At 48.4% G+C, this 25,070-nt stretch overlaps 2 protein-coding genes across 5 annotated transcripts in view; one reads left to right on the top strand and one right to left on the bottom strand.

Annotated features, from left to right (window-relative positions):
* Window positions 1–18,948, bottom strand: part of MEIS1 (Meis homeobox 1) — a 109,640-nt gene extending 90,692 nt beyond the window's left edge. For 2 of the 4 annotated variants that reach the window (XM_065630597.1, XM_065630599.1), the window contains exons 1-7: window positions 18,858–18,948; window positions 16,983–17,209; window positions 15,271–15,412; window positions 14,725–14,775; window positions 13,829–13,879; window positions 12,284–12,430; window positions 6,746–6,766 (exon numbers count right to left, since the gene is read on the bottom strand). In XM_065630597.1, the coding sequence (XP_065486669.1) occupies window positions 6,746–6,766; window positions 12,284–12,430; window positions 13,829–13,879; window positions 14,725–14,775; window positions 15,271–15,412; window positions 16,983–17,209; window positions 18,858–18,869 (651 nt within the window). In that variant the 5' untranslated portion in view covers window positions 18,870–18,948. The remainder of the gene's footprint in view (window positions 1–6,745; window positions 6,767–12,283; window positions 12,431–13,828; window positions 13,880–14,724; window positions 14,776–15,270; window positions 15,413–16,982; window positions 17,210–18,857) is intronic. The other 2 variants (XM_065630598.1, XM_065630601.1) reach the window with 1 other exon arrangement.
* A 1,013-nt stretch (window positions 18,949–19,961) lies between these two features.
* Window positions 19,962–20,912, top strand: LOC135986957 (uncharacterized). The gene has a single exon (XM_065631515.1). It carries the CDS (start codon window positions 19,962–19,964, stop codon window positions 20,910–20,912), a length of 951 nt encoding a protein of 316 aa, XP_065487587.1.
* Window positions 20,913–25,070: the final 4,158 nt, after the last annotated feature.

Genomic DNA, 25,070 nt, shown 5'->3' with positions numbered 1-25,070 from the left:
TACACACAAAGTTGGCCCCAGACACACCGCTACCTCCTGAAGGCTGGTGTGCGAGGCCTTGAGGTGTGTTAGTCCTCCTTGGCTCCTACTGAATTTAATAGGACGGGAGTATTTTCCACAACTTTCTAGACCAGGAAAAAGGCCTTCAGAGACAAATCAGAGTTTCCTGTTCAATATTTCACGTAATGATTCCTCCAAAGGTGTAAACAGGAAAAACGCCTCACCACTTAGCCAGAAAAGGAGCGTCTACTGTCGCTTTTATTGCGTTTACGTGTTAAAAGTCATTTAGAAGGGGATCTGCCAGATGCCCAGGTCCGACTGAGATGGTGCAGGCTGTCAGGTGGCTGGCTGGGGTCCCACACCCGACCTGCTGGGAAGATTTGGGGTGAGAGGGAGCCCTCAACCTCCCCCACCCCTCTCCCCTCTCCCCTACGAGGAGTTCGGCAGGAGAGGCATTTTGGAGAGATCTGCGCTTCACCCTGAACATCTGTGCTCAGGCAAACAGCGAGGGTTTACTTACAGCAAAAACCCACATCTCTAAGCATTGCCCTTACAGATTTTTAGGGTTAGTATCTTCTGGGAAGACAAAGTTAACCCATCGGGGCACCTGCTGCAAATTTTGTCACATGCACTGAAATACAGGCTCCAAGTTCCAGCATCCCAGCGGCTCAACTCGGGATTCTTGGGGAGGGAAAACAGAAGCACAGCCCTAGCTCTGCAACAGCCCGACTTCATTTCGACTCCATCACAAGCAAAAAAGCCGAGCGTATGTCACAACTATCAAATGGTCTTTTTAGCTAACTGACAACAGACGCCATTTGGAGTCAGCGTATTTTGATTAGGGTGTATTGTTAGCAGGATTCAAGAGCCCGCTCGCCTCTCAGTGCTGTTCAACACCAAAATTAAATTGTGGTATAATTAGCTCCGCTCCAGCTACACCTTTCCGTCCGAATGGATACAATACCTGCAAAGGCTGCGCTGGGTATAAAATGTGTTCCTGATTATAAAATATTTGCTTAATCTTGAGGGCGCCGCCTTGTTTTTTAAGGCTCTCTGCAAGTCACGCACTCCAGTATGCGCTGCCCGTTATCTCCAGAAGGCTTAAAACTGGAATCCCCGTGATTCACATTTTCCAACGCTCATGGCCAAACCCTCCCGCGGATCAATTCCTCCACTTTCTACCATTTCACAACAAGCCAAATCCGCGGCGCAGGCAGAAGCGGCCGAGCGGCCTGGCTCTGCCAGCCACAGGCCAGTGAGCCGGCGGCCACAAGACAAGCCAAGCCCGGGCCGCGGGAGCCGGAGGAGGCCGAGCTCCAGGGGTGGCTTGCCAGGCTGAGGTGGCCGTGGCTCCCCGACGTCTCCACCCGCTCATTGAGGGATGGCTTGGAAGCACGGCTGGCTGCCGGAGCCACCCGAAAAAGTTGGGCTGAGAGGTCGCTGCGGCCTCGCTGTGCCTCCCAGGGAGGTTTTGGAGAACCCAGCAGGGCTCATAGCAACGCAAGGCTCCCGGCATGGCCCCAGGTGGACCTGTGCCATGGGACAGGCACACCGGACACCACCCCGCAAACACTTCCAGTCAACTCCGCAGCTCCGCTCCTTCTGCAGAAGTTACTGACAGCATTGCTGCTCACCCCATCCAGTGCTTAAGTTTATCCCCTCCCCCTTTAAATACATTTAAAAGTGGTAATTACACAGAAGATAGCAGAAGGGGCCAAAACCAAAGCACAAAGCCACTAAAAGCAACTTTCACCGTCAGCCTTTCGGTTCAGCATAGCGCTTCTCTGTGACAACAAACAGAAATGCTTTGCTTTCTTTACGCTGTTTTCCTTAAACCATACACAGAGTGAAATAAATCACTTTAACATATCACTTCTTATACATCTCCTATACCTTGCTCTCACTATATGACATATAAATTAAGGTATCAACCCTACCTGATGATAAAAGAGAAGTAGAAAATATTAGCTCATGAGCAACTAATCGTCTCACCTCAAAACCTCCGTGATAGACTTGGGAAGAGCATCCGTAAGTCCCCACATGCTGTCAGCAGAGGAGGGTTACCCATCCCTGTCCCTCTCAAACACTTCTCCCTGCAAACCAAACCCCAGCTTGATGTACTCATGTGCATTTAAGAATAAAATAAATCCTGCCTGCATGTACGAGTCATGTGCACACCATCACTCTGGATTTAGGGAAAAATTATAATAAAAAAGAGATCACTCGCAGGGGTTATACAAATGTAGCAGGATGTGGTCGTACGTACCAGACTTCTGCTACAAAGCTGTGCCACAAAGCACTGCAGCCACTCACAAACATGGGAAAAGCACAGCAGCGCTCACCTAAGAGGTGGAAACCACACCAGTAAAACTGGTTTGTGCAACAGGGAGAAGGGCCCAGACCTTCCTGGGGTAACACAGCTGCAAAATCCTTCGCCAGGCAGAGAGGGGCAAAGGAGGGAATGGCTCGAGCACGGCAGCCACGCTGCCTCCGGTGTGTGTGGGCAGCCTGCTCCATGCACCTCTTCCCGAGCATCTGTACAAACGCCGGCACCTCTTCATAGAATCATAGAGTCATTTTGGTTGGAAGAGACCCTAAAGATCATCGAGTCCAACCACAACCTCACTCTAGCGCTAACCCATGTCCCTAAGAGCCTCATCTACGTATCTTTCAAACCCCTCCAGGAATGGTGACTCCACCACTTCCCTGGGCAGCCTGTTCCAATGCTTCACAACCCTTTCTGAGAAGAAAATTTTCCTAATATCTAATCTGCACCTTCCCAGGCACAACTTGAGGCCATTTCCTCTCGCCCTGAGCATCCGTGCAAACACCAGCACCTCTTCCCGAGCATCCCTGCAAAGAGGGGGCAGCACGGGGAAGCTGCCTGCCACCAACTCACCCGTGTGCTTGGAAGGTTTCTCTCCCCATGACCGTCAGCCTCCCACCGCGGTGACGCCCAGCGGTGTCACCCAGCCGCAGAGCCCCTGTTCATGTCAGGCACTGTCCAAAAAGCCTGAGTGAACACGAGCGGAGAGAGCCAAGTTGTGGCTTCAAGCGACCTTGTGGTGACATGGCTGTACCCATCGCCGAAACGCAGCCGCGGCCGGGACGCAGCAGAGCTCCTCCCCTGCAACACTGCACGGCAGCACGCAAGAGAAGTTGCTTAAACTACAAGCCACAGGGACACTTCCCTCATCCAAAAATCTGGCCAACTCTACCCATGCTAAGCACCTCCACGGTGCAGAGGCTAGTGGAAGAGCTTGGGCCAAGGCCATCGTGGCACAGCACATTCCTGTGCCTGCACCCTGAGGAGCGGAGGGGCCCTGTGCACCGGCTCAAGCCTAAAACCAAAGTGCCACCTACTGAGCCTGCAGCATCCATGTCCTCCCGAGGGGGTTTCCAGCAAGGGGCTGGCCATGGCTAATACTTGGCTCGCGAGATCAAGCCCAATCTTGGCAAGCAGTCACCGTCCACGCGAGTGCACAGGCCTCGGGTTGCTGCCAAGCATCAACGAGCCCACCTGAGTATCTCAGCCCACATCTCTGCACACCCCACCACAACACGATGGGACAGGAGAATTTCACATCCAAGGGTAAACCACAGCTTGTGCTGACAGAGCCAGCCCCGGCTGAGGGCAGGGTACAACGCCGATGGGACAAAAACTCCTCGTGTGTCAGCCTTTAGATGTTCTTTTCTACCATTTCCATTTGCACAGACGACTGTCGCCCTGCATCCCTGCAAACAGGACGGACAAAGCCACCGAGTTTTTAATCCGCTCTTCCCCTCTCCTCCCGAGAGCTACACAGCCTTAAATGGAGCTATTTAAAGCCAGTGTTAAAAACACCAGCGATGATCTGACCTTCTCAGTAACAACAAAACCAGACCAAAACCTAAGGACCAAATGAATGAAAAGAAAATTACAAGGTAAAGTTTGCCTTCCCTGAATGTGTGCCAGCTGCAAGACTCTAAGATTACATTGATGCAGCTTTCCAAATTTTAAATACAATAATTTTCTGTATTAAGGGCCCAGTAACCCTAATGGAAGCATAATTAGGCATTGATGCCATGCCCATATGAGAGAAGCTTGAAAAACTTAAATAAACTGTGAATGGCAGGATTAATACCACAGCTTTTCATTTTGTACAGCTGTTTGAATACAGTACACTGCCTGTGATGGCATCAGCTGTTGCTTTACTCTGGGTCAGTATTTCTGAAGTTAAAACAGGCAGTTCTTTTAAGCAAATTACAATCCACCCCTCTTATTGTTGGCCTGTTTATTTCAGCAAAGAAGGTCTGGATGCATATTTGCTTTACATTAAAAAAAAAAAAAAAAGGAAAAAGAAAAAAGCACGTCAAACTGCAAATAAAATTAGCTGGCCAAATTCAAAGCCTGGTGACGCTAACAAGAGAATTTTAATTTACTGCGATGGCCCTTCAGGACGGAGGAGTAAGTAATGCAGTTTTGGAGATCATCTGCACAAGTGGGAATATCATATAGATGCCTGGAGAGTCCTTGAGAAAATAGCTCACCTCAGCCGCGATTGAAGAGGAAAGACAATACTTTGGTGAAATAGAATTCTGTATTTCTAGGAAAGGCTCCAATAGCAAATTGCTTACTAATGCAAGAAGCCTTGTAAATTTTATTATGAATGGAACAGCAATGGCAGGAGTATGACATGGCACAGCATTTGCACACACGGCTTAGCCAGTAAAAAGTAAATAAATAGGTTACTTATAAGCTTTAGAAGACATTCAAAAATACTTCTGACAAAAACCTAAGCTCAGTGAACTCCACGCAAAAATACAAAACAGATTGCAAAACTATCTTGCCATTATTTTTTTCACTAGGTAAATTAGTAGTCCTACAACTTAATTTTCAGTCCTTGGTTTTATGGTTGGAAATATCCGCTGAAAAGAGTTAATCTACATTTCCTCGCTGTCTTTAAAAACTGGCTTTATCAGTGGACGTGGAAGAAACGACCTATGCAGGGAGCATGTCAGGATAGCAAACCACCATCGCAAAATAAAATTCTCAAGTTACCGGGATGAGGACTGATACCGGGGAGAGCCTCATGCCATATTCACCTGGGAAACACGACCCCCAAACCGCAGCCCCCATGGGATGGGTGCAGGCAGCTCCCCCACCGCCTCACAGCCTGGCCAAGCCATTCTCTGTGCCATCTCGTCCGAATCCAGCCCCACATCCCCGGCACTGTAAAGCTTTCCGATTTTCTTCCCAGGCAGCACTAAAAAACAAATATCCCTCTTGAGCTGTGGGAGCAGAAGGAGAGGAGCAGCCCCGGCCGGGGCGATGACAAACACCGGCGCTTAAGCGTGGCTACAGAGACAAAAATGCCTAATGAAAAGCTCACCTAAAGCACGTAGGGAGCCCGTGCCCGGCCGGACCTCTCCAGAGCGGCGGGCATGAGGCTGGGAGGACGCTGGGGAAAGACGAATTAACTAAAAGTTAATGTGGATGTTCTCATTCAAAAGAAAAGTGGCCTACTCCAAAGGGGATTAGGCTAAAGTGAACTAAGGCCACTTTACTTCTGAATGAGAGCATCCACACAATAGTGCAATGCACTTTAACTAATGCACTTTAATTTTACACCCAATCAATTTGTCTTACCTCTCCTGAGTGTCCTTGTGTGGACAAACCCAGAGATTCATCGAGTTTTGAGGCCAGTCGGGGACCATTAGATCAACCCATCTCGCTCACCACGCGTTAAGGGCCATTGCTTTCCACAGTTATCTCTTTATTGATCCCCAAAACTCATGGATGACTAACATACAACCTCCGATGGGGGAAAAAACGTTTCTTCAACGGGGCTCCTGGCCTGGATTTGAAGATACTTGCAAAACATGAAGCCACTTGGAAAACAAGAAGCCACCGTGACTTTCGGCAGTCTGTTGCGCCGCCAGCAAAAGAACGAACAGACAAATTTGGGTGCAAATCCATTTCTTTTCATCCTGCCTTCCACATGCTCCAGAAGTTAGCAAGGAAATGGTAGTGTCTGTACTGTAACTTAAATATACATATATATTTTTAAATAGCAAACAGGCCCTTTGCCTTTAAGACAAACTCGGGGTTTTTTAAATTCACCTCACCAACGTTTAAATTTTCAACATTTGCCCAGATGTCTACTGATGAATCTCAAATCCTCTTTTCCAAAATCCAATAACCCTCAGAAACCACTCACCGCCTGCGCTATCGCCTTCGTACGTACAACAACCCACGTAAGCCTGAAACCTCCACGTCGCTCTTCACCTCTCCGACAAATACACCCGAAAATAAATAAATGAAGCCGCGATGGCAACAAGCAGCGAGGCAACTCAACGTGTTGAGCCTGCAGAGGCAATGGGGATCCCCTGTGCCAGCAGCCCCCTTGCTAACAGAGACAAGACCCCCCCACACTGCCACAGAGGGGCTGAAGCGTTCCAGGGATCTCGCCCGAATTAACAAAAGGTGTCCCAAAGACACCAGCCTGCATGGATTCTGCTCTCACCTATGCTCCGAGGCTGGGTTACATCTCTTTTACCTTTTTTTTCTCCTTTTGAAGGTAATAAAAGGGAAAAGGCAATCACACTAAGCACATGCCAAAGAAAAGCTGAACCAACAGCTGGAAAGCTGTCTGTAAGTCATGTTACAGAATATCAGCGGTGGGTTAGATATGGGGCCGTTAATCGGGGACAGAAATACACTCGAACACGGCAAAACACAAAATATTCACTCTGTTAGACTTACCCTCTCCAAATATTGCTGCGACTGCAAGAAAAAAAATATATATATAACCACTAATTTCCAAATTTGCTGTGTGAGTCAAAGCAACTGAGCATCAGGAGAGGAAGGTAGCATGCCAAGGACACGAGGTGACATTGCAGCGCACCCCGTTCTCTCCTTCTCCAGCATGCTCCTCTTTATTTTCTTAAATTTGTTTAGATGACACAAGATATCTCCTAACTGCACGCTCATGTGACCAAAAAAACCCCTCAAACACAGAAATGCAAAACAACAACAACAACAACGACACTCACTAATTTGAAGAAGCTGTGCTGGATTTTCACTGCTTTTTAAAGCAGTATTTATCAGCACAACCTGTGCTCACTCGTTTTGATTGAGCACGATATAATCTGATTTTTAAGTGCTAACCTTGCCCACTCCAGGCTGCAGTAACCCTTCTGCGTGCAGAGCCCATTACTGTTATTGCCGCCTCCGGATGAGCAGCCAGGGAGGACTCAAACCCTCAGCCATAAAGCCTAAATTTAAGGTAAAACTCATTTTTTCACAACTTCCTTGCAAACCTCCAAGTTGCCGCCAAATAACAATTCACACCGCAAAGACGCCGCGAGCTCCTGCTTATGGGAATGCCTTGAGATATGCTTGCAAATGTTTAGGATGAGTTCCAGGGTTACCTGGGGTTTAAACTCAGCTCTGTCAGGTTTGACATTGAAAAGGATGCAAAGAATTAGGAAATTAAAATTATCGTTTGCAACAAAGGTAACTTCGATCTGAAAAACTTCACTTGGAAGTTAGGCCAAGCATTCAACTTAAGGAAGGCAGCAAATACTGTACCCAGCAGTTAGGATGGACACATTTGGGCTTTTGAACGATTTAGAACACAAAAACAATCAAATATTCTTGAATTGAAATGAAATAATAAATTAAAGAAAATAGATTCAATCTCATGTCTACTTAACAATATATTTACTTACTTAAAGAAACAGAGAGAAAGGAAAATCTTATTTTGCTAATACAATTTCAGCTACAGCGTTTTGGATGATAACAGGTCCGGAATATAAATTAACATGATTTATCATTACATTAAATAGTCTGCCAAACTTAGGCATGGTAACAGCTCCTAAATATCACAGCAAAAAAAATTACCCAGAAAAAAGGATTCACTGGCTCAAGGTGGCATAAAGTCAAAGGAAGAAAATTAAACTTTGAGTCTTTTAAACATTATTTTATTGGACCTCCTCAGATGTAACACTTTTATTATTAATTCTACCTTGCACCCTCTGCACCACATCTATTATATTGATGCCTGTCCTTCTAATATGGGAGTATACATACTGAAGGCAGCAAAATTTTTAGCTCACCCCACTTAAAACCATACATGGTTTGAAAATACCTGTGAAAAAGTCCCAAATAAAATAGTATTTTTCAGTATTTTTTCCCTAGGGCATTATTTTTGTATTGGCTGCAAGGTATAGCTAATATATTTGAAATATCTGGGAAAGTTAGTCTAGTCATAACCGGTTGATGTCCTAAACAACCCATCCACCTTCAGATATGCTATATATTGCATTCTAGTTTATGATTCTTTGCAAAGAACATATTTGAAGTAATTTTTCCATTTTAAAAAAATGCTGTCTACTCGCATTTTGTTTAGATAAACTCTGCAACTGCATGCATTAAAAAAAATCTACTGTAACATAAATAGAAGTGTTGCTTTATTATACACATATATATACGATATACTATCATCCAAGAAGGGCCATCTAAAACGCCACAGTTGCAAACATTTAAGACTGTAACAAAAATGACTGAGACTCTAGTATCAGTTTACTATCCTCCAACAATTTCCCTGACAGTGGAGTCAAATAATGTTGAATTACGGACCTTCTTACAGGAAGTCTTATTTCATGTTCATTTTTTGATCATTTCCCTCCTAGTCTCTATAGGAATTCGGCTCTTTGCTGATTTGCCTTTAAAAGTTTCTGCACACATAACTAGCTTGTGCATTATTAAACGATAATTTTTGTCAAGTAACACTACTGTGGATTTGCTCAACAAGTTTATTTTCCATAAGAAAATACTGGCTTGTCCCTATAAAATCTATCTTATGCTGCTAATGCACTTTATTTGAATGTGGTGGGTACTTCATACAGTGTTTTTCTTCAATTACTTTCTGTAGAGACAATCTCGTAGGGGAATATTACGGTTCAGACTAGAGCACCTGAGTGCCAAGGTGATGCGGCTTCAAGAAAACAGCCTCACGGTAATACTTTAGAATTACCTAAGAAACTGCATTTCTGCTGACTACAGTCTTTGAGGCTTTTTTTTTTAATTGGAGGGAGTTTTCCCAGTCACAACACGCCACAGCTGTGTTTTAAATCTTTCCGGGCTCCGACAAACATTTGAAAATTTAAACACGCAAATGTTTGAAAAGCTAATGATTAAAAAAGGTTTATTTTGAAACTTTTGAGGATGGGTGCAATCCTTCAGCTTAGGGTTTTTTGAAAGTTCCGGGGCCTGGTTGATCTCGAGTTCAATTATCCCCAACAAAAACCCCAAACTCCTGCTTTGTACTTTCTGGGGCCGTAATGGTAAACAAGAACTCTGCAGGTCCCCCCCTGGCAGGCAGCGGGGTCACGCCCGTGGGAGAAGGATGCTATTTTAGTGACCTATTGCCACTGAGCTAGTTAAATCACTGAACAATGGTTAGTGTTATGGGGCTTTACTTTGCAAAATCTAGCATTAGTGTCATTGCTTTCCATTAACCGGGGGGGACTTAAAGGCACTGGCATTGAGGGGCCTATAAGGAAAGGATAAATAAGGGGAAACCAATAAATTAAAAAACACCCACCCTGTTAACTGTAACCTTTACTGCCACAATATAAGAAAATGTAATTAAATCCGTAATAAAAGCTTTTTACATACTTACTCTTTTACTACTCTCAACAGCACAACCGTGGCCAGGCAGAGGGACAGCCCGGACCCGCACCCGGGATCCAGCCCCTCTCTCCCGCCGCCCGGCCCTGCGCACCCGCGCTGCCACAGGCGCGCACCGCGCAGGGACATCCTAATTAGCCGCCCCGGCGACAACCACTCAACACCTTATTATTTAACCATTAAGGCCCAGATACTGCCGGCCTCGGTACCGGAGTTTACCGGAGGCGCGGGGTGGCCGCGCATGCCCTCGGTAAAACCCATTCCCCACCCGGGCACGACCTCCGCGGTCCCCCTTGTGCCGCCCGGCCGCTCTCCGCGGGTTTTATCCGCCGCCTCGTCGGCCAGAGGAAAGAGGGGAAAAGCGCATTTTTCCGCCTTTTTCCTTCGACGGGGAAAGCAAAGCCCCGCTCGCCGCGCAGCTCCGCGGATGCGGACTGGTGGCAGCGGCGGGGGCTGCGCGTCCCCCTGCCCAGCGAAGAGTTCGGGGTCCCCGGGGAGGCCGCCCGGCCCCGCCGCTGGCGCAGCGGCCGCGCAAGCCGGAGGTGCCGGGGCTGAGCCCCGCGGAGTTGCGCGGCCGCCCCACGCAGTGGGAGAGGGGCCGGCGCCCGGCGCGCAACGTCCGCGCTCCTGGCGAAAAGGGGAGGGGGGGGAGGTACGGACACTACACGACACCCCCCTCTCCCGACAACCCCAAAACTAAAGCTTCATTTCTTTAGCTTTCACTTTAATAAAATAATGATTCGTTGGGAAAATGGGGTATAAATCTTCATTTTGGAGGCAATTAAAGTGTTGATTTCATTCGTGCCCCTGAGCGATTCTTGTAATTTGCTCAAATAGCTTTATGTACCCAGCACTCCAGAGCTTTTAGAAACCCATTTTCTAGTTAGACTTGTTGGATTACAATTTTTATTCAACAGCAGCGAGCCGAGCTTCCCTCAGCTCGACCCTCGCTGTAGGGCTCCCCTCGCTTTAAAGCACCGCGCCGGGCGGCCGCTCCCCGGGAGCATCTTCCCCGGCCCCAGGAGCATCTTCCCCGGCCCCAGGAGCATCTTCCCCGGCCCGCCTCGCCGGGCACCTCCCTGCCGCACCGCCCTCCGCCCGCCCCGCGAAGCTTTTCCCCTTCGCAGCAAAATTGGGGAAAAAAACCCCCAACAACAAAAAAAGGCAAACCACATACGGGCACGTAGACCCCGTTTAAGAAAGTTCATGCCTTCCTTCAAGCCTTCCTCCCCCTGCCACGGCACGATCAGCGGCACGATAGCCTTTGGCACATGGGAGAAAATATTTAAGATACTGCCCACGCTGCAATGCAACGCACCTTGATGTCGGTAATCTATAAAATAACTCCTGGCTGACAGTGCTGGTGATAATGGCAAAGCGGCTGAGGAAACTCCTGTCTGCTTGACTGCGCCTTGCTTGAACAAAAGGAAACCTCCAGAGTCGGGAGCTGATTACTCCTAAGACTGTATTTACGAAGCTGATCATAAAGAAACAACTTGAGCTTTTTTGTCGGGATTTTTTTTTTTTTTTTTTTTGTCTAGGGTCCCCTCTCTCGCAGCCAAAGCACTGCTACCCCTCGGTTGAGAGAAAGAAAACCCGCCGTTTTACCCAACTCGGAAAAAAAAAAAAAAAAAGCCAAATCTCGGCCACTTCCATCATCTAGGAGCTTAATTTAGCTCAGAGCACCTCCTGAATTAGCCCCAAACGCTCCCATTAAAAGGCAAGAATCCCAGCCTCAGCCCAGCGCAGGCGTCAGAGGCAGGAGAAGGGAAAGGCGGCTTTTCCCAAACCATCCAGCTTTCCCAAACCATCCATCCAGCTTGCCCAAGCCATCCCTATTTCCCACATTGGCTACAGCCAGCATGAAAGGTTTGAATCATCCCAGGCAAAACCTGGACACCGTCAAAGACAAGGGCTTTTGCTGGCTTGCTTCTGAGGTTTGGATCTAGTTGTTTATTTATTTTTTAAAGAGGGGGGTTGAAAACTTGCAAAATCAAGGAAAATAATCTAAAACCTGGGTCCAGCTTTATTTTCTCTCCCCCCCTCTTGTTTTTTTCTATTAAGTAAAATAAAATGGGCGCGTTTGCAGCAGGCAGGCGTGCACAAAGCAATGTTCACTGAAGTCTAAAAGCGTTCGGCCAAGGAAAACTGACAAGACTGACTAATGAACCGTAGAGACGGGAAGAAAATAGCCAGTATTTGCTAGATTTCAAACTCTCTCTGTCTTACCCGGACCACCTATCTCGGATTTTATTATTATTTTGGTAAACGGCTCCAGCCCTTCCTTTCCTAAGCCACCAAGAAGCCAGCGATTCGTGGATACCACTTCTATTATTGTAAAGGGTAAATAAAATAAAGACAAAAATTAAAAGCGACAAGGAACAGGTCGAGTTTGCAGGCGATGCTTTTACAAGCTCATCTCGCCAGGTCGAATCCGGGAGCAAGCCTTAATGAAGCAATAATAGCCACATTATTCAAAAATTTTCATTTCGATGGAAATTTATCTAAAAGGGACTTAATCATATGCAAATAATAAAAGGAGGCGTAGTGACCCAGCAAGCGATCTGCATACAAATTTCAGCGTGTGCGGCATTGGCGAGATCATACCTGATCTGTTAGATTTGCTGATCTTGTTATGTCTTCACTGTCCGATTTTGATCCGCCCTCTCTATCGTCTATGACCAAATCGATAGGCATTTTTCCTTTCAAACAGCTAATATACCGGTGGCAGAAATTGTCACATAATTCGTGTACCTATATTATGACAGAAGTTAAAAAAAAAGGAGGGGGGAGGTGGAAAAAGAAAAAAAAAAAACAAGAGAAAAAGGAAGAAAATATAATCAGGAATATGTAAGTAAAATTGACAAGTGCAACCAGTCTCCCCCTTCACCTCTGTGACATCAAAAGTCCTAAATAGGGGAAACACACTGCAATTATTCCCCCGAGACCTCTAGACGCATCCAGAATTAGGAATAACTTTCTTTTCTCGCAAAATAGAGATATCCCAGAAAATTGACAGTGACAAGATGATTCACAGGCTACAACATATTCAACACCCGTGTTAAATTCATCTGCTCCCGGAGCTGTGGCCATTAGAGAGGTGACCTGCATGGGTGACATTTAAGGTAAACTATTTAATTTCATCCAGTTATTTCATCATAAACCCTTTCCAAAGGGGTATGAGGACAGAAAAAAAGGATTTAAACAACAACAACAAAAATCCTGATGAACTGGGCTGAAATACATTCTAGGCATCTGTGTCCTGAAATCCCCAGTTGCCCTGATAGACTCATACCTGAGCCGCCTCTATTAATGGGCAGATTTTAACACATTTTGGGTAGAGCAAGAACAACCTGCCAGTTATGGTTAGATAAAGTGGCTGAGGCTCCCAAGAAACTTTTCAACTATTTAAAAACCTCTCAAAATGTTTATTTTTAGGAGAAAGGGAATTCTCTTCTAGGCCAGCTATCAATGACACGTAAAAAATCCTCAGGAAACCAGAGCACACTTCCAATTTAACGTGAGCTCAGATGACACCACCTTCTTAGAAATTAGCATTCTCCCTCCTAAGATTTCTAAAATAGCCAGCAAAAAAAAAAAACCCTGCATTTAGGCTGCAATCTCTTTCTTCTGCTCAGAGGTGTACAATATTCCCAGGAACAAGAGACAGACACAACTATCAACTCTGCTTTGTCTCTGCAAAATGTTACAGGACAATCCGTGCCCTGAGCCTGACCTGCAGATGGCTCTTAAAAAAAAAAAAAAAATACATTCCCCATCCTAACTAACTGCAACCAAGGTCTCTTCCTCATCACCACTACCACCACGAAAAAATAAAATATATATTTTTAATAAAAATCACAATTTCGGGGGCTTGGCTGAACCAACCGTTTCAAGTCTCATCTGCGGCACCACAGAACTGCAACTATTTATACAAAGCCAGCAAAGTATTACAATGAACACAAGGCCTGTGCGTTTGAGAGCCCGGTTTTAGAGGCTGAAATTGTAATTAAACTGCGAAGAGAAATGGACGCCAAGATTGGTCTTGACACTAATTACCAGAAAGAAAGACATTTATGCAAATTTACCAGAAGCCTGAACTTCAGCAGTACTGAAACGGAGGAGGAAGAAAGAGACAGAGACAAAAATTACCTTCTCTAATTCCAACAGATGAAACCTTAATACTTGTATGGCTTGAATCATCTGCAAAGATACAAACAACATAAGTATTTATCTGATTCCTGGATTTGAGGATATTTCCCACAGCCGCCCCTGCCGCACTTTGTAGCTTGACTTTTCTCTAGTAGTAAATAAGAAGTTGTTTTGATTTATGGCAATAACACTAAAACTTAATAGCGGTGGCTTTGTGCGCTGTTTAACGAGAAGTGATCTAGAGTCAACCCCCCCACCCCCCAAAAAAAAATCCCTCTTGCAACGAAGCGACCAAATTATACGGATCATAAACATTTCTTTAAAAAAACCCAACCTCTAAACACCATTACTGGCTGCTCGTTTTGCGAAAGCAGGAGCAAGACTCCTAGAGGGAAGGCAAAATATTTGTTTATCCTTAAGGAAAAAATTTAAAAAGAAAAAAAAAAAAAAGAGAAGAAAGAAAAGACCTCATTTTCGGTGAGTTAGCGAACGGTGTATCTCCAGCCACAGCGATCCTCTGGGTTTCCCATCGAGCTGCTTAAAGGGTGCATGGAGAGGCTACTACAGCGTGGATAAATCCACGCTCCTCTTGGGTAGGCGAGCTCGCCATCGAGCCCGCAAGCTCCCCTTTGGATGGGGCTTTCTTTATGTACATCCTTATGGGATTTTTTTACTTCCATGCAATTACCGCACCATATTTACTTGGAATTATAAAAATCACCATAATAATAATAATTTTTTTAAAATCCGTATGAGAAATTTTCAATTTAGCACCACCAAACCACTTCTCCAGAAGATACAGAAGGTTTTTTTTTAAAAAAAAAAAATTAAATGGGGAGGGAAGGGAGGGTGGTGGGGTGGGGGTGGGGAGAGGAATAAGTGTTGTTAACTCTTACCAAGTTATCCAGTTCAGGATTAGAGGAAAAGAGGGGTTTCTCTGCTCGGATCTAAATATAAGAAAGGGGAGGAAAGGGGGGGAAAAATAATAATAAAAAAGATTTGAAATATGGAAGCAGAAAAAGCAGACGTTATTATTTCTTGCTTCATTACACTGTCGGGTCCATTATGTAACCTTTCGTGCAAAGCCCTGACTGCTGGGTTTAGTACATCAGCCAAACACTTGAACAAGTGACTCAAATACACAGAAAAATACCTACGGAGCTCCCCGGGCAGAGCCCGGCCCGGCTCCCGGGGCCGCGCAGCGAAACTCCCGGCCGGGCACAGACCGCTCCGATCCATTCCTTTCTTTTAGGGGCTGATAAATGCCGAGATTTCCCGATTATTTTGTTTTGGTTGAGTGTTTTGGGTTCTTTTTTTTTTTTTTTTCTCTTGCAGTAAGAGAGGGGGGAGGGGGAAACGCGCATCTTTATCTCAACAGAGACTTGTTTTTCTCGTTACGATTTTTTTTTTTCCTTTTACTGTTTCAACCCGGTTTTGCTGACCTGTTTGGCGAACACTGCTATGTCTTCATTGAAAGACTCAGAGGAGCAAACATCGCCTCCCGCTACCCCGGGCTCCCTGGGTGTGCATGTAGCTAGTTCACATTTCTCAAAAATCAGTGCTAAAAGAGGGAACAGGGGGTGTCTGAAAGAAAATACAATAGTCACACACACACAGAGCGGGGGGGGGGAAATAATATATATGTATGTAACGAAACAAAACCCCAAACACAACAGTCGTTAGTCCCGCAGCAGCGTGCGTGGGGAGCGGGGCACCCACCGCGCCGGGCTCCGGCTCCCCCGCCGCCTCCCGGCCCCTTCCCGCCGCCGGCAGCCCCGCATCGCCCCGGCCTTGCGGTGTGATCTGGGCGCCAGATATTGTTCATAACAACCTTAGGACAGGCTAAGAATAAAACCCAAGCCGGTTCCAGCAGCCATTTTGAATTAACTTTGTCTTGAGGGGGAAAAAAAAAAAAAAAAAAGCAGTAATGATAAAAAATTAAAATCTCTGGACGGTGCCTTTCGTGCTTTTAATTCCCATTTTCTGCTGGAGGACTTGCGAAGGAGAAAAAAAAATAGCAAAACGCATACCAAAAAAAAGGAGAGAAACAACCTCTATCCAAATTTTAAAATAAAAAGCCCCTAAACCCACCGGCTCCCCAAGCAAGCCGACCCAGCGGCCGGCGCTGCCCAGCCGGGCTGCCTCTCCGGCCCCCCAAGCTCCACAAGCCCCGACCCGCGGGGGGAACCAGGTGCTTTTGGGCTCTCCCAGCTTTAAAAGCCTCCCTGGAAGAAAGGCTGCGTGTGCATCTGGCTCCCTCGGCCGTTTAATAATTTAAATAAATAAATAAGCGTGGCATACACATATAGTATGTATATTTATAACAGGGAGTTACATTTTCATACTACTTTTTTTTTTTTTTTTTAAGGGGGGGAGGGTACCGTACACTGCTGAGTTTTAACCAACTCTACAGATTTCTGAGAAATCGATAAAGGAACGTGATTTTTAATTTTTTTTTTTTCTCTCTCCCTTCTCACTGTTTGGGAAGCGATTTTAAAAGGCTCTTGAACTTCCCTTCAAACTCAAGACGGGCAGATTCATTTTAAAAGCATCTGCCGCCAAACACATCCCATCAGCTCCCATCGCAACGGCCTAGAAACTGCTTTGCAAGTTGCTTCATTGAGAAGCATTCAATACTGTCGGATAAAAAGTTTCTAAAAAATTAGAATTAAAAAGAAAAAAAAAAGAGGAAGAGAGTCGTGAGAAGCAGCTCGAGTTTTCTCCTTCATAGCGCAAGGAGAGACAAACAAGGCGGAAAGTTGGGCGAAGCGCTCCAACTCTTCCCTGCTCCCAAACTCCGTGCAGAGATTTACCACCCGGCGCAGGTTGCGCCCTGGGAATATTTATTTTTCCTCCTCTTCCTCCTCCTTCTCCCCACGGTGATGCCTGCCGCCCCTCCAGCAAGCTCCGGCTCCCATTCTCCGGAGCCCCCGCCGCGCCAGGTGGACCCCAACCCTCTCTCCCCCCTTTAAAAAATAATAACGACAGTAAAAAATTAAGAACGCGACCCTTTTCCGCGCAGCGCTCCCCAACCCTTCTTCCCCATCTCGCCAAAGGGGCAGCCCGGCCCGCACCACCCGCACACCCACATCACCTTCCGCGCTCCGTCCCGCGCAGGTTGAGCGGGCGCGGAGCCTTTTACGCGGCAACCTACCCGTAGATGGCATCTTTATCTCTCTTGAGGGCGTCGTTGACGGAGGCGCCCATGGCGGGGGCCATGGCGTTGGCGTGGGCGGCGTGGGGGTACTGGTGCGAGTGGAGCGGCGGCCCGTGGTTGAGGTGGTGGACGGGCTGCATGGGGCGGGCGCCGTGGGGGTCCCCGTACATGGTGGTGGGGATGCCCACCCCCTCCATGCCGCCGTAGTGGGGCAGCTCGTCGTACTGCGGGGCAGAGAGAGAGCAGAGAGGCGTCGGGGGGGTGGGGGGGGTGAGGAGGGAGGGAGCAGCGTCCCCGGCACCAGCCCCGCTCCCGTGTGTCCCCCACCTCCGCCGCCCCCGGGGAGAAGCCGCTTTCCCCCCGGGCTCCGCGCAGCCGGTTCTGCCCCCCCCACACCCCTCGCTCCGTGCGGCCGCTGAGCAGCCGCCGGCCCCGGGTCGGGGAGCAGCAAGGTTGGGGTTGTTGGGGTTGCTCCGGCCCCGGCTGCCCGCACGACCCGAAATCCTTCGAGTCCGGGGCGGAGAAGTAATAATAACAATTAAAAAAAAAAAAAAAAGAAAAAAAAGAAAAACGACCAAAAAAAAAATCTTCATCCCAAACCTTCCTGTGAATAGAAGCGGTTCACGAAGCCCAAGTCTCTCTCCGCTAAAGTTTTCCCGCTGATAAGAAGTCAGGTAACTAACCCAGCGAGGATGCAAAAAGTTCAGCAGAAAAAAAAAAAAAAGAAAAAAAAAAAAGAAAAAGAGCGATTTTTGGGGTTTCCAGCAATTGCACGCGAACGCACTTTTAAAGCCGAAAGGCTGGAAACGTTTGCCCGGGCTCTCGGGATTTTGGGAATGCCTCTTTTTTTTTTTTTTTTTTTTAGGAAAAAAAAAAGGGTTTTCTTTGTTAAAGATTATGGAGCAAAAGCTAACGCTGTTCCCAGGCAGCGGGGGAAACGGCCACTTCTCATCTATTAAAAGCGAAGGTGTGAATAAACACTTTTAAAGATCCCTGACACTTGCTTGGACCGAAAGAGTAAAAGGCAAGTTGTCAGCAGAGGAACTTTCTTCCCCAACCAGCACTCGGAGGGGCGGCAGGCAAATTAGGCGAGAAAACATATTTCCAGGGCTTTTCCCCTTCCCCAAATTCTTGCTCGCCTGACTCTGGCAGATATTTTATTTTCTTTCCACAGAACTTCAATTTAGGAGGTAGTTGGAAGAAAAAAAAAGATATCGCATCCAAAATAGAAACAACAATACACATGGCAGTGCATACTGCTAACCTCTAATTCAAATTAAAGGGACTTTATTTTTAAAAGAGCTTTTTTTTTCTTCCCCCCCATTGCACTGCACGTTTTGTGACTGAATATTAAAAAGGGGGGGGGGGGGGCGAAAGGAGAAAGAAAAAAAAAGAAAAAAAAAAGTTGTGCTTACTCCCAGCTAGAAGTTATCTTCCAAAAGTGAGGCGGTATATCATCACTAACACAGCAAAACGCTCAGAGACATGCACACATTCAAATATTTCAAGCACTGGTGATTTTAAAAAAGACATTGGTAGGACTAGAGCTACAAAACCAACAAATACAGCGGCTCGGAGATATTCACTTACATGCCTGCATGTCATTAATGCATAGAAAGCTTGCCTTTTCTGTGAGAGATCCGGGATGGGGAGTAAAAGAATCAAGAAAATATCAATATATACGGATTTAAGCCTACAAGTACAACTGACAAACCCTCCCGCTCTAGGACCACCGCTTTGTGCCCCTGCTCCAAAGAGGAGGGGGAAGAAAAAAAACCACACACACAAAAAAGAAACTTTTTGCAGCGTCTCTGTAAGCCACGTTTCAATATTATTTCACATTTGAAATCCATTTTTTTTTTTAATACGTACCCTTTGCGCCATCGGCCTGCTTGCTCCCTTTCTACTTCAACTTCTAATATATCCTCTTTAAGGCCAGTGTGAAAAGAAAGAAACGCGAAGTTCCCCCCCCCTTACCCCCCCAAAAAATGCAAAAATCCCTTAGCGTCGCCAGCAATGAAAGCAATCGAGTAAAATCTTCGGCTTGCTGGATCTCAGCGAAGCGATACGGTAACTCAGCATTAAAAAAGGAGAAAAAAAAAAAATAAAAGGAAAAAAAAATTCAACTCTCCCTCCTTCCTTCCTTCTTTTTTCTTTCTTTCTTTCCTCTCTCCCTGTCTCTCTCTTACTCTCCCCCTCTGGTTTCCAAGACAGCAGCGGGGCGAAAGCAAATATCCTTTCCCCAAATCAGTTTTTTTTTTTCTTTTTTTTTTTTTTTTTTTTTTTAAAGTGCCCCTCAAACCCAACTACCAAGTCTCATGGCTTTTTGCCACTCCGGCTGTCAATCACAGGCGAGGTTGTCAAGGTGGTGAATGACTGATGATGATCCGCTGCGTGCGCTCCCACCGCGCAGGACACCTCAAATGTTAATTTTCGAGCGCGCTCACCCCCCCCTCCAAAAAAAAAAAAAAAAAGAAAAAAAAGAAAAATTTAAAAAAAAAATTGAGGGAGGAGGAGAAGGAGGAAGAGGAGAGGGAAAAATTAAAAATTAAAAAGGCTCGCTAACGCGCCGGCTCTCCCTTTATTATGGTTATTATGATGATGATGATGATGATGGGGGGTTTTTTCGCTCCTCCTCGGATCGCTCCTAATTCCTCGCCGGCGCCGGCTCGCTCTGCCCCTGCGCGGCCGCCGGGCGAGGCTGGCGGAGGCGGAGGCGGGCCGGGCGCGGACGCGGGTGCCGGGCGGAGCGCCGCGCCGTGCGGGGCGGGCGCGGGGAGGAAGGGCAGCGGGGAGGAGGAGGAGGAGGAGGAGGAGGAGGAAGGGGGGGAGGCGCGGCGCTGCCGCCGCGGGCCGCGCGCTGCCGGGCGTCCGCCGCCGCCGCCACCGCCGCGGCGAGCGCAGCGCAGCGCCGGGCTGGAGCAGACTGCGGGAACCCGGAAGTAGTGGTGGCCATAACAGGTCGCGTCTTACACAATGCGCTGGGCGGCAGCAACTCCGACACCGGCGCGGGGGGGGGCGCCGCCGCCCGCCCCCGCGCAGCCGCCCGCGCTCCCGCCCCCGCGGGGAGAGGGGGATTGGATACAACGCCCCCTCCCGGCCCTGCCCTCTGCACGCCCCGCTCCGGACGGTGCGTCCACCCGCCCCCCCCACCCCCTTACGGGTGGGTGTGGGGCCGCGACCGTCCCCTTTGTCTGGCGGCGCCGCCGCCCCGCTCCGCGTCCGCGCAGCGCCCCGGGGCCGCGCCGCCGCCCGCCCCCCCCAACCACGGCGGCTCCCCCCGCGGCCGCCGGCCGAGTGAGCTCACCCGGCCCCCGGCCGCCGCTGCCGCGCCGCCGCCGACCAATCAGCGCCGCGCCGCCCCGCGCCGCGCCCCCATTGGTCCGAGCGGGAAGCGGGGCTCGGACCGGCGCGACGCCGGCGGGTGGGGGGAGCGCGCCGGGGCGACCCGCGGTGCCGGCCCCGCTGCCCCCTCGGCCGCCCCGGCGCGCTCCTTTGCCCCCCGCCACGCCGAGCTCCGCGGCCACGCGGCGTTGCGCGGGGAGCGGCCACCCCTTCGGCGCTGCCGGTGCCCCCCGTCCAAAAGCACAGCCGTCCTTTTCCCCCGGGCCCCGCCGGTCGGGGAGCGAGGAGCTCTCCGTGTCCTTTCCTTCCCTTGTGCCTGCGGGCCGGGCTGCGCGGAGCTCCCAGCGGGCGCTGGCGGGGAGAGCTGCCCCGGCCCCATCACACAGCCCGGTCCCCGAGCGAGCTGCTTGGGGCGGGGGGAGCGTGGCGGGGGTGGCGTGGGGGGATACGCCGGTAGAACCCCCGTGTCAGGGGGAAGCTGCTCCGCTGCCGAGGGTGGCGGGCAGTGGCTCGGCCCCCGCCGCCACGTCTCAAACTTCAGGGAAACCCGTTTCTATCCCCCCTCCCACCCCTTTCCCCTAGGACCGGCCTTTTATCCCGGCGAGGGAAATAAAGACCGTTCAGGTAAGAGCCATTTTAATACACTAACCCCCCACCCGCCCCACGCGTCCCTGGTGGGAGCCGAGACACGGGCGTGGGGTTGATGTCTGTATTTATTTACCCGGGGAACGGCGCTCGGTAACGATTCCCCATCTCACAGGTCTCTTGCAGGGGGGGGCTGCAGCTTAACTCCCAGAGATGCAATCTCCTCTCCTCATCCCTTTTCCTTCCCCTCCTACAAAATTAAGGGAAAAAAAAAACCCAAAACTTAAAAAACCCCTTTTAAATGTCTCCACCAGGCCTTTATAAGATTAATTCAGCACAACCCAGCCTAAAACACTTTTACAATGTAATTACAGTCGTACAAATTGTTTGTCTAAGCCTCATTCTGGATAAGAATTTTACAATTAGCAAACAGTTATTACTCTTAGGGCTTGCTGCGAGAAATTGCGCTGCGCGCCTCTCCGCTTGCAATATACCGGCCATAAAAAAAAAAAAAAAAAAAAAAAAAAAAAAGGGCCAGCCTAATCCGGGCAGCAATTAATCATCTATTAAAAGGGAAAAAGTAACCGGACAGTTCCGCGCTATTTCGATAAACTCCTACCCAGGCGGATGGGCTGCGCGGCAGCACCGACCCGCGCAGCATCTCGCCCCGCTGCCTTTTTAGGCAAGGTGTCTCTTCTTTAAAAAATTATTTATTTTTCCCCTAAAACTTGCTGTCTTGCAGGAATCTATTGACACTTGCCCATCGCACTGTGGAAAAGGAGAGGGGAGGAGAACAGGGATTGGGGGGGAATATAAAAAGCAAAGAGCGAGGGGTTTTGGTGGGCGCCCGGGCCGGGCAGCAGCCTCGCTGCGCAGCGCGGTGCATTGCGCGCTACTGCGCGGCCCCGGCGGTACCCCTGCTCCCCCCGCCCCTTAAACCGGGCCTTTCGCGGAGGGGTCCACCGAGCTGAGGCAAAAAAGGCATCTGGGGAGCAAGGCAGCCTCCTCCGCGAAGTGGAATCTGGGTCCATTTGCTTATCGGATAATAAATGAGGCTTTTAATCAGGCTGAATTTCCCAGTTTAAGGAAAGAATTAGTCATACCTAAGAACAATCCAATGTTTTCTAGCTGGCTTCCCTGCCGCCTTCCTAGCAGGGATTTGTGGTGAGGGGGGAGGAAATTAGCATCCAAGTGTGCTCTTTCACCATTAATATTGAAATTTGAAAACTGAAATAGGAACAACCAGAAGAGCCAAACAAACAAGAAACCGCAGAAGAAAGCGTTTTTAAGGCGGTCGAGAGATAATCCAGGAATGCTTCAGATAAGGGGGAGGGGGGGAAGCGATACGTGCGGAGATACCCGAAAAGTCAGAGCCTGATGAAACGGTTGAAGGAGAGATGGGGAAAAAGCAAAAAAAAGCAACCAACCTGTTTAAAGACCTATTAAAGGGCAGACCCAAGGCGGGGTGGGGGGGAAGTGCTAATAAAAGGGGGTTAACTGCAAGGGATTTCAGCGAGCAGATGAAGCGCAGCGCCTGGAGTTTCGGGGTTTGTTTACTAGCTACCGATTCAGAAAAACAAAAGAGCGGCTGGTCGGGCTGGGGAGTCAGCCTGAGGTCACCCTGCGCTCCTCCGGCAGCTCCGGGAAACCCGCCCGGGCCCGGGATGCCGCCGGGACACCGGGACGGGCGATGCCGGACCCGGCGGCCCGGAATGGGGATGGGGGGGCGGCCCGCTCCCGCCCCACCGCTGGCCCTGACGTTTGCAGAAGTTATGGGGGTCTTTTGTTAATTAAATGGAGGGCTTCATAAAATAATCCCAATAAAATTTACGGTTGTCTTAAAACTTTCTTAAAACTTTCTAAACACCGCTATACATACGTATATATACACATATATAATAAAATTAACTGGGAAATGATTTACTGGCCGAGATTTTTGTCATTTCGACTTCTCCGGCGGAGGGGAGGGAAGGCACACGGACACAAAAGGAGCCTTTCAGGGACAAAAGTTGCGGCGGCTGCCAGGTTTACCCCGCGGTGGCACCTCGGGGTTGCCCAGGCGAGGCAGAGCCGACCCGAGCCCCTGCCCGGCGGCGCCTTCCTATTTCACACTACAATTAGACAATTCCAGCCTAAAATCCCCAGAATAACCTCAGAGCCCGGCAGCACGATAGTGTTGGGTGTTTTATTTTGTTGTGTTTTGGGTTTTGTTTTGTTTTGTTTTAGTTGTTGTTGGGGTTTTTTTTCCTCTCTCTCTTTTTTTTTTTTTCCTCACACGATCTAGGCGCCACAAATTCATTTGTATTAATTTGGAAACGCTGCTCCGCTCCGGTGTTTGCGGTACCTGTGTTTAGCCCAGATTTCCACCGCATTTCTTTACTCCCTGCCGATGCCAAGCCCTCTCCCTTTGCTATTGATATTACTATATTTCTCGTTGAATGCAATAATAATAATATCAACAAATTGCTGGACAAAACTCTGGCTGCTTAATTAAAGAAAAAAAAAAAAGCTGCCCGACGGTTTTGAAGGATTGAGCTGTTGTGCCGTCTACTGGGCGATGGAGAAACTACAGCCAGAAATGCCTTCTAACTTTCTGCGGGAAAAAAAAAAGTAGGATTTTCGGCAATTTGGCGCCGGAGGTGCCCAGTTTCTTGGTAGAAGAAGAAGAAAAGCGACCTCAGCCAGAAAAGCCGTAGACGCAATTATTATTTCCTTCGGTTACACCCGTAATACGGTATAAAACTCCACTTTAAAGCTCTCGAGATTTTATTGACTGCAGAGAGCGAAGCCATCGGCTGCATTCCGGGGGGGGGGCATGGTAAAAGATGGTTTGAGTTTACCCGTGGAAGTCAGCTGGATATTAGCTAAATACGTAGGAGAGAGGGGAAAAAAAAATCTAAAAATAAGGGGGTAAATATTTGGGAATGGTTTAAAAAGTTCTCCGACTGCAGCCGTGGGGCAGAGGGAGCTCCCAGCCCCGAGGATGCTCTCGGAGGGGAGCAAAGGCAACCGGGTTTGATGCCTCGATAGCAGCCGCTGCTCGGTGTGGCAGCAGGAGGGGGGTTTGCGCCAGCACAACGTTTAGTCTCGGTTCAGACGAAGCCCGCACGTTGCTTTTTTAAATTCCCGAGCCGCGGATGCTCCCAGGCAGACACAGCCAAACTGGGTGATTCCCCTCTCCCTGCCCGTTTGGCTCTCCAGTCTCCTCCAAAAACAAAGTTCAAGAAGGGATGCAAAATTTACAGGTTGTCGTTTTGTTGTTGTTTAAAAAAAACCCCAAACAAACCAACACCCAAACCCTTGACTTTTGCGAGGCGAGAGGCGCAGAGGGGCAGTGAAATGCAAAGCCTCTGTCGTATTTACAGACACTGTCGGCAGCCGACTGTGCATGGAGATAAAAATCTACTAGTCTACGTGAGCTCAAAGGAGTTTTTTAAAGCAAAGATCTCTAAGCATCTCTTCTCCATCCACACACATCCATGCATGTAGCCTAAAAGCCGGAGACACCCACGTAGTTGAACAATAGGGTTTTAAAAAATGTGTTAAATGAAGGTATAAGCAAACCCTTCTGCCACTTATAGCAGACCAGCTCCGACAGCTCTCTACCTTCAGAGCCACTTGCCAGAGTTCAACAGAGGGTGACATTAGCCTAAAATATTCGATACCTTTTTTGCTGGAGACTTTCCCCACTTTTGTTGGGCTCCGAGTTTGTCTCTGCGGGTACAATTGCTGTCTTTGAAGGAAAACAACAACCTGCTCCATTTTTTATCAGCCAGGGATTACGGATACTTTCCTCAGAGTACCTAAAGCAGAACTGAAATGATTCCGTGCCCCTGGTATAAAAAAGTTGAACGGTCCTCTTCTAAAAAGTTGAACGAAGTATCTTACCGTTTTAAATAAGTCGGAAAGTACTTGCAACATAGTACGAGAAGCAAATTAGCGAGTAACAAAATAAAACGCCTGTTTCAAGCCACAGGGAATTCAATATCGGTATCTGACGGTACCTCGGCTCAACTAGAGCAAAACGGAGTTTTGTCAGAGCCTTTCCATTTGATGCTTTCCTCCAAACTAATTTTCAATATTGCTCCCTTTCTATTATCCTACCCCGTATTCAGCTTAGCTAATGAGCCCATTACAGAACTATTTCGGGCTTGC

The sequence above is a fragment of the Caloenas nicobarica genome, chromosome 3 (genome assembly GCF_036013445.1).
Source record: "Caloenas nicobarica isolate bCalNic1 chromosome 3, bCalNic1.hap1, whole genome shotgun sequence".
Classification (NCBI taxonomy): domain Eukaryota; kingdom Metazoa; phylum Chordata; class Aves; order Columbiformes; family Columbidae; genus Caloenas; species Caloenas nicobarica.
Note: the sequence above shows the minus strand (reverse complement) of the source record. Positions and strands in the feature narration are given on the sequence as shown.

Coding starts and splice junctions, on each gene's coding strand:
- LOC135986957 (XM_065631515.1), top strand. CDS start 19,962: ATGCGCTGGGCGGCAGCAACTCCGACACCGGCGCGGGGGGGGGCGCCG.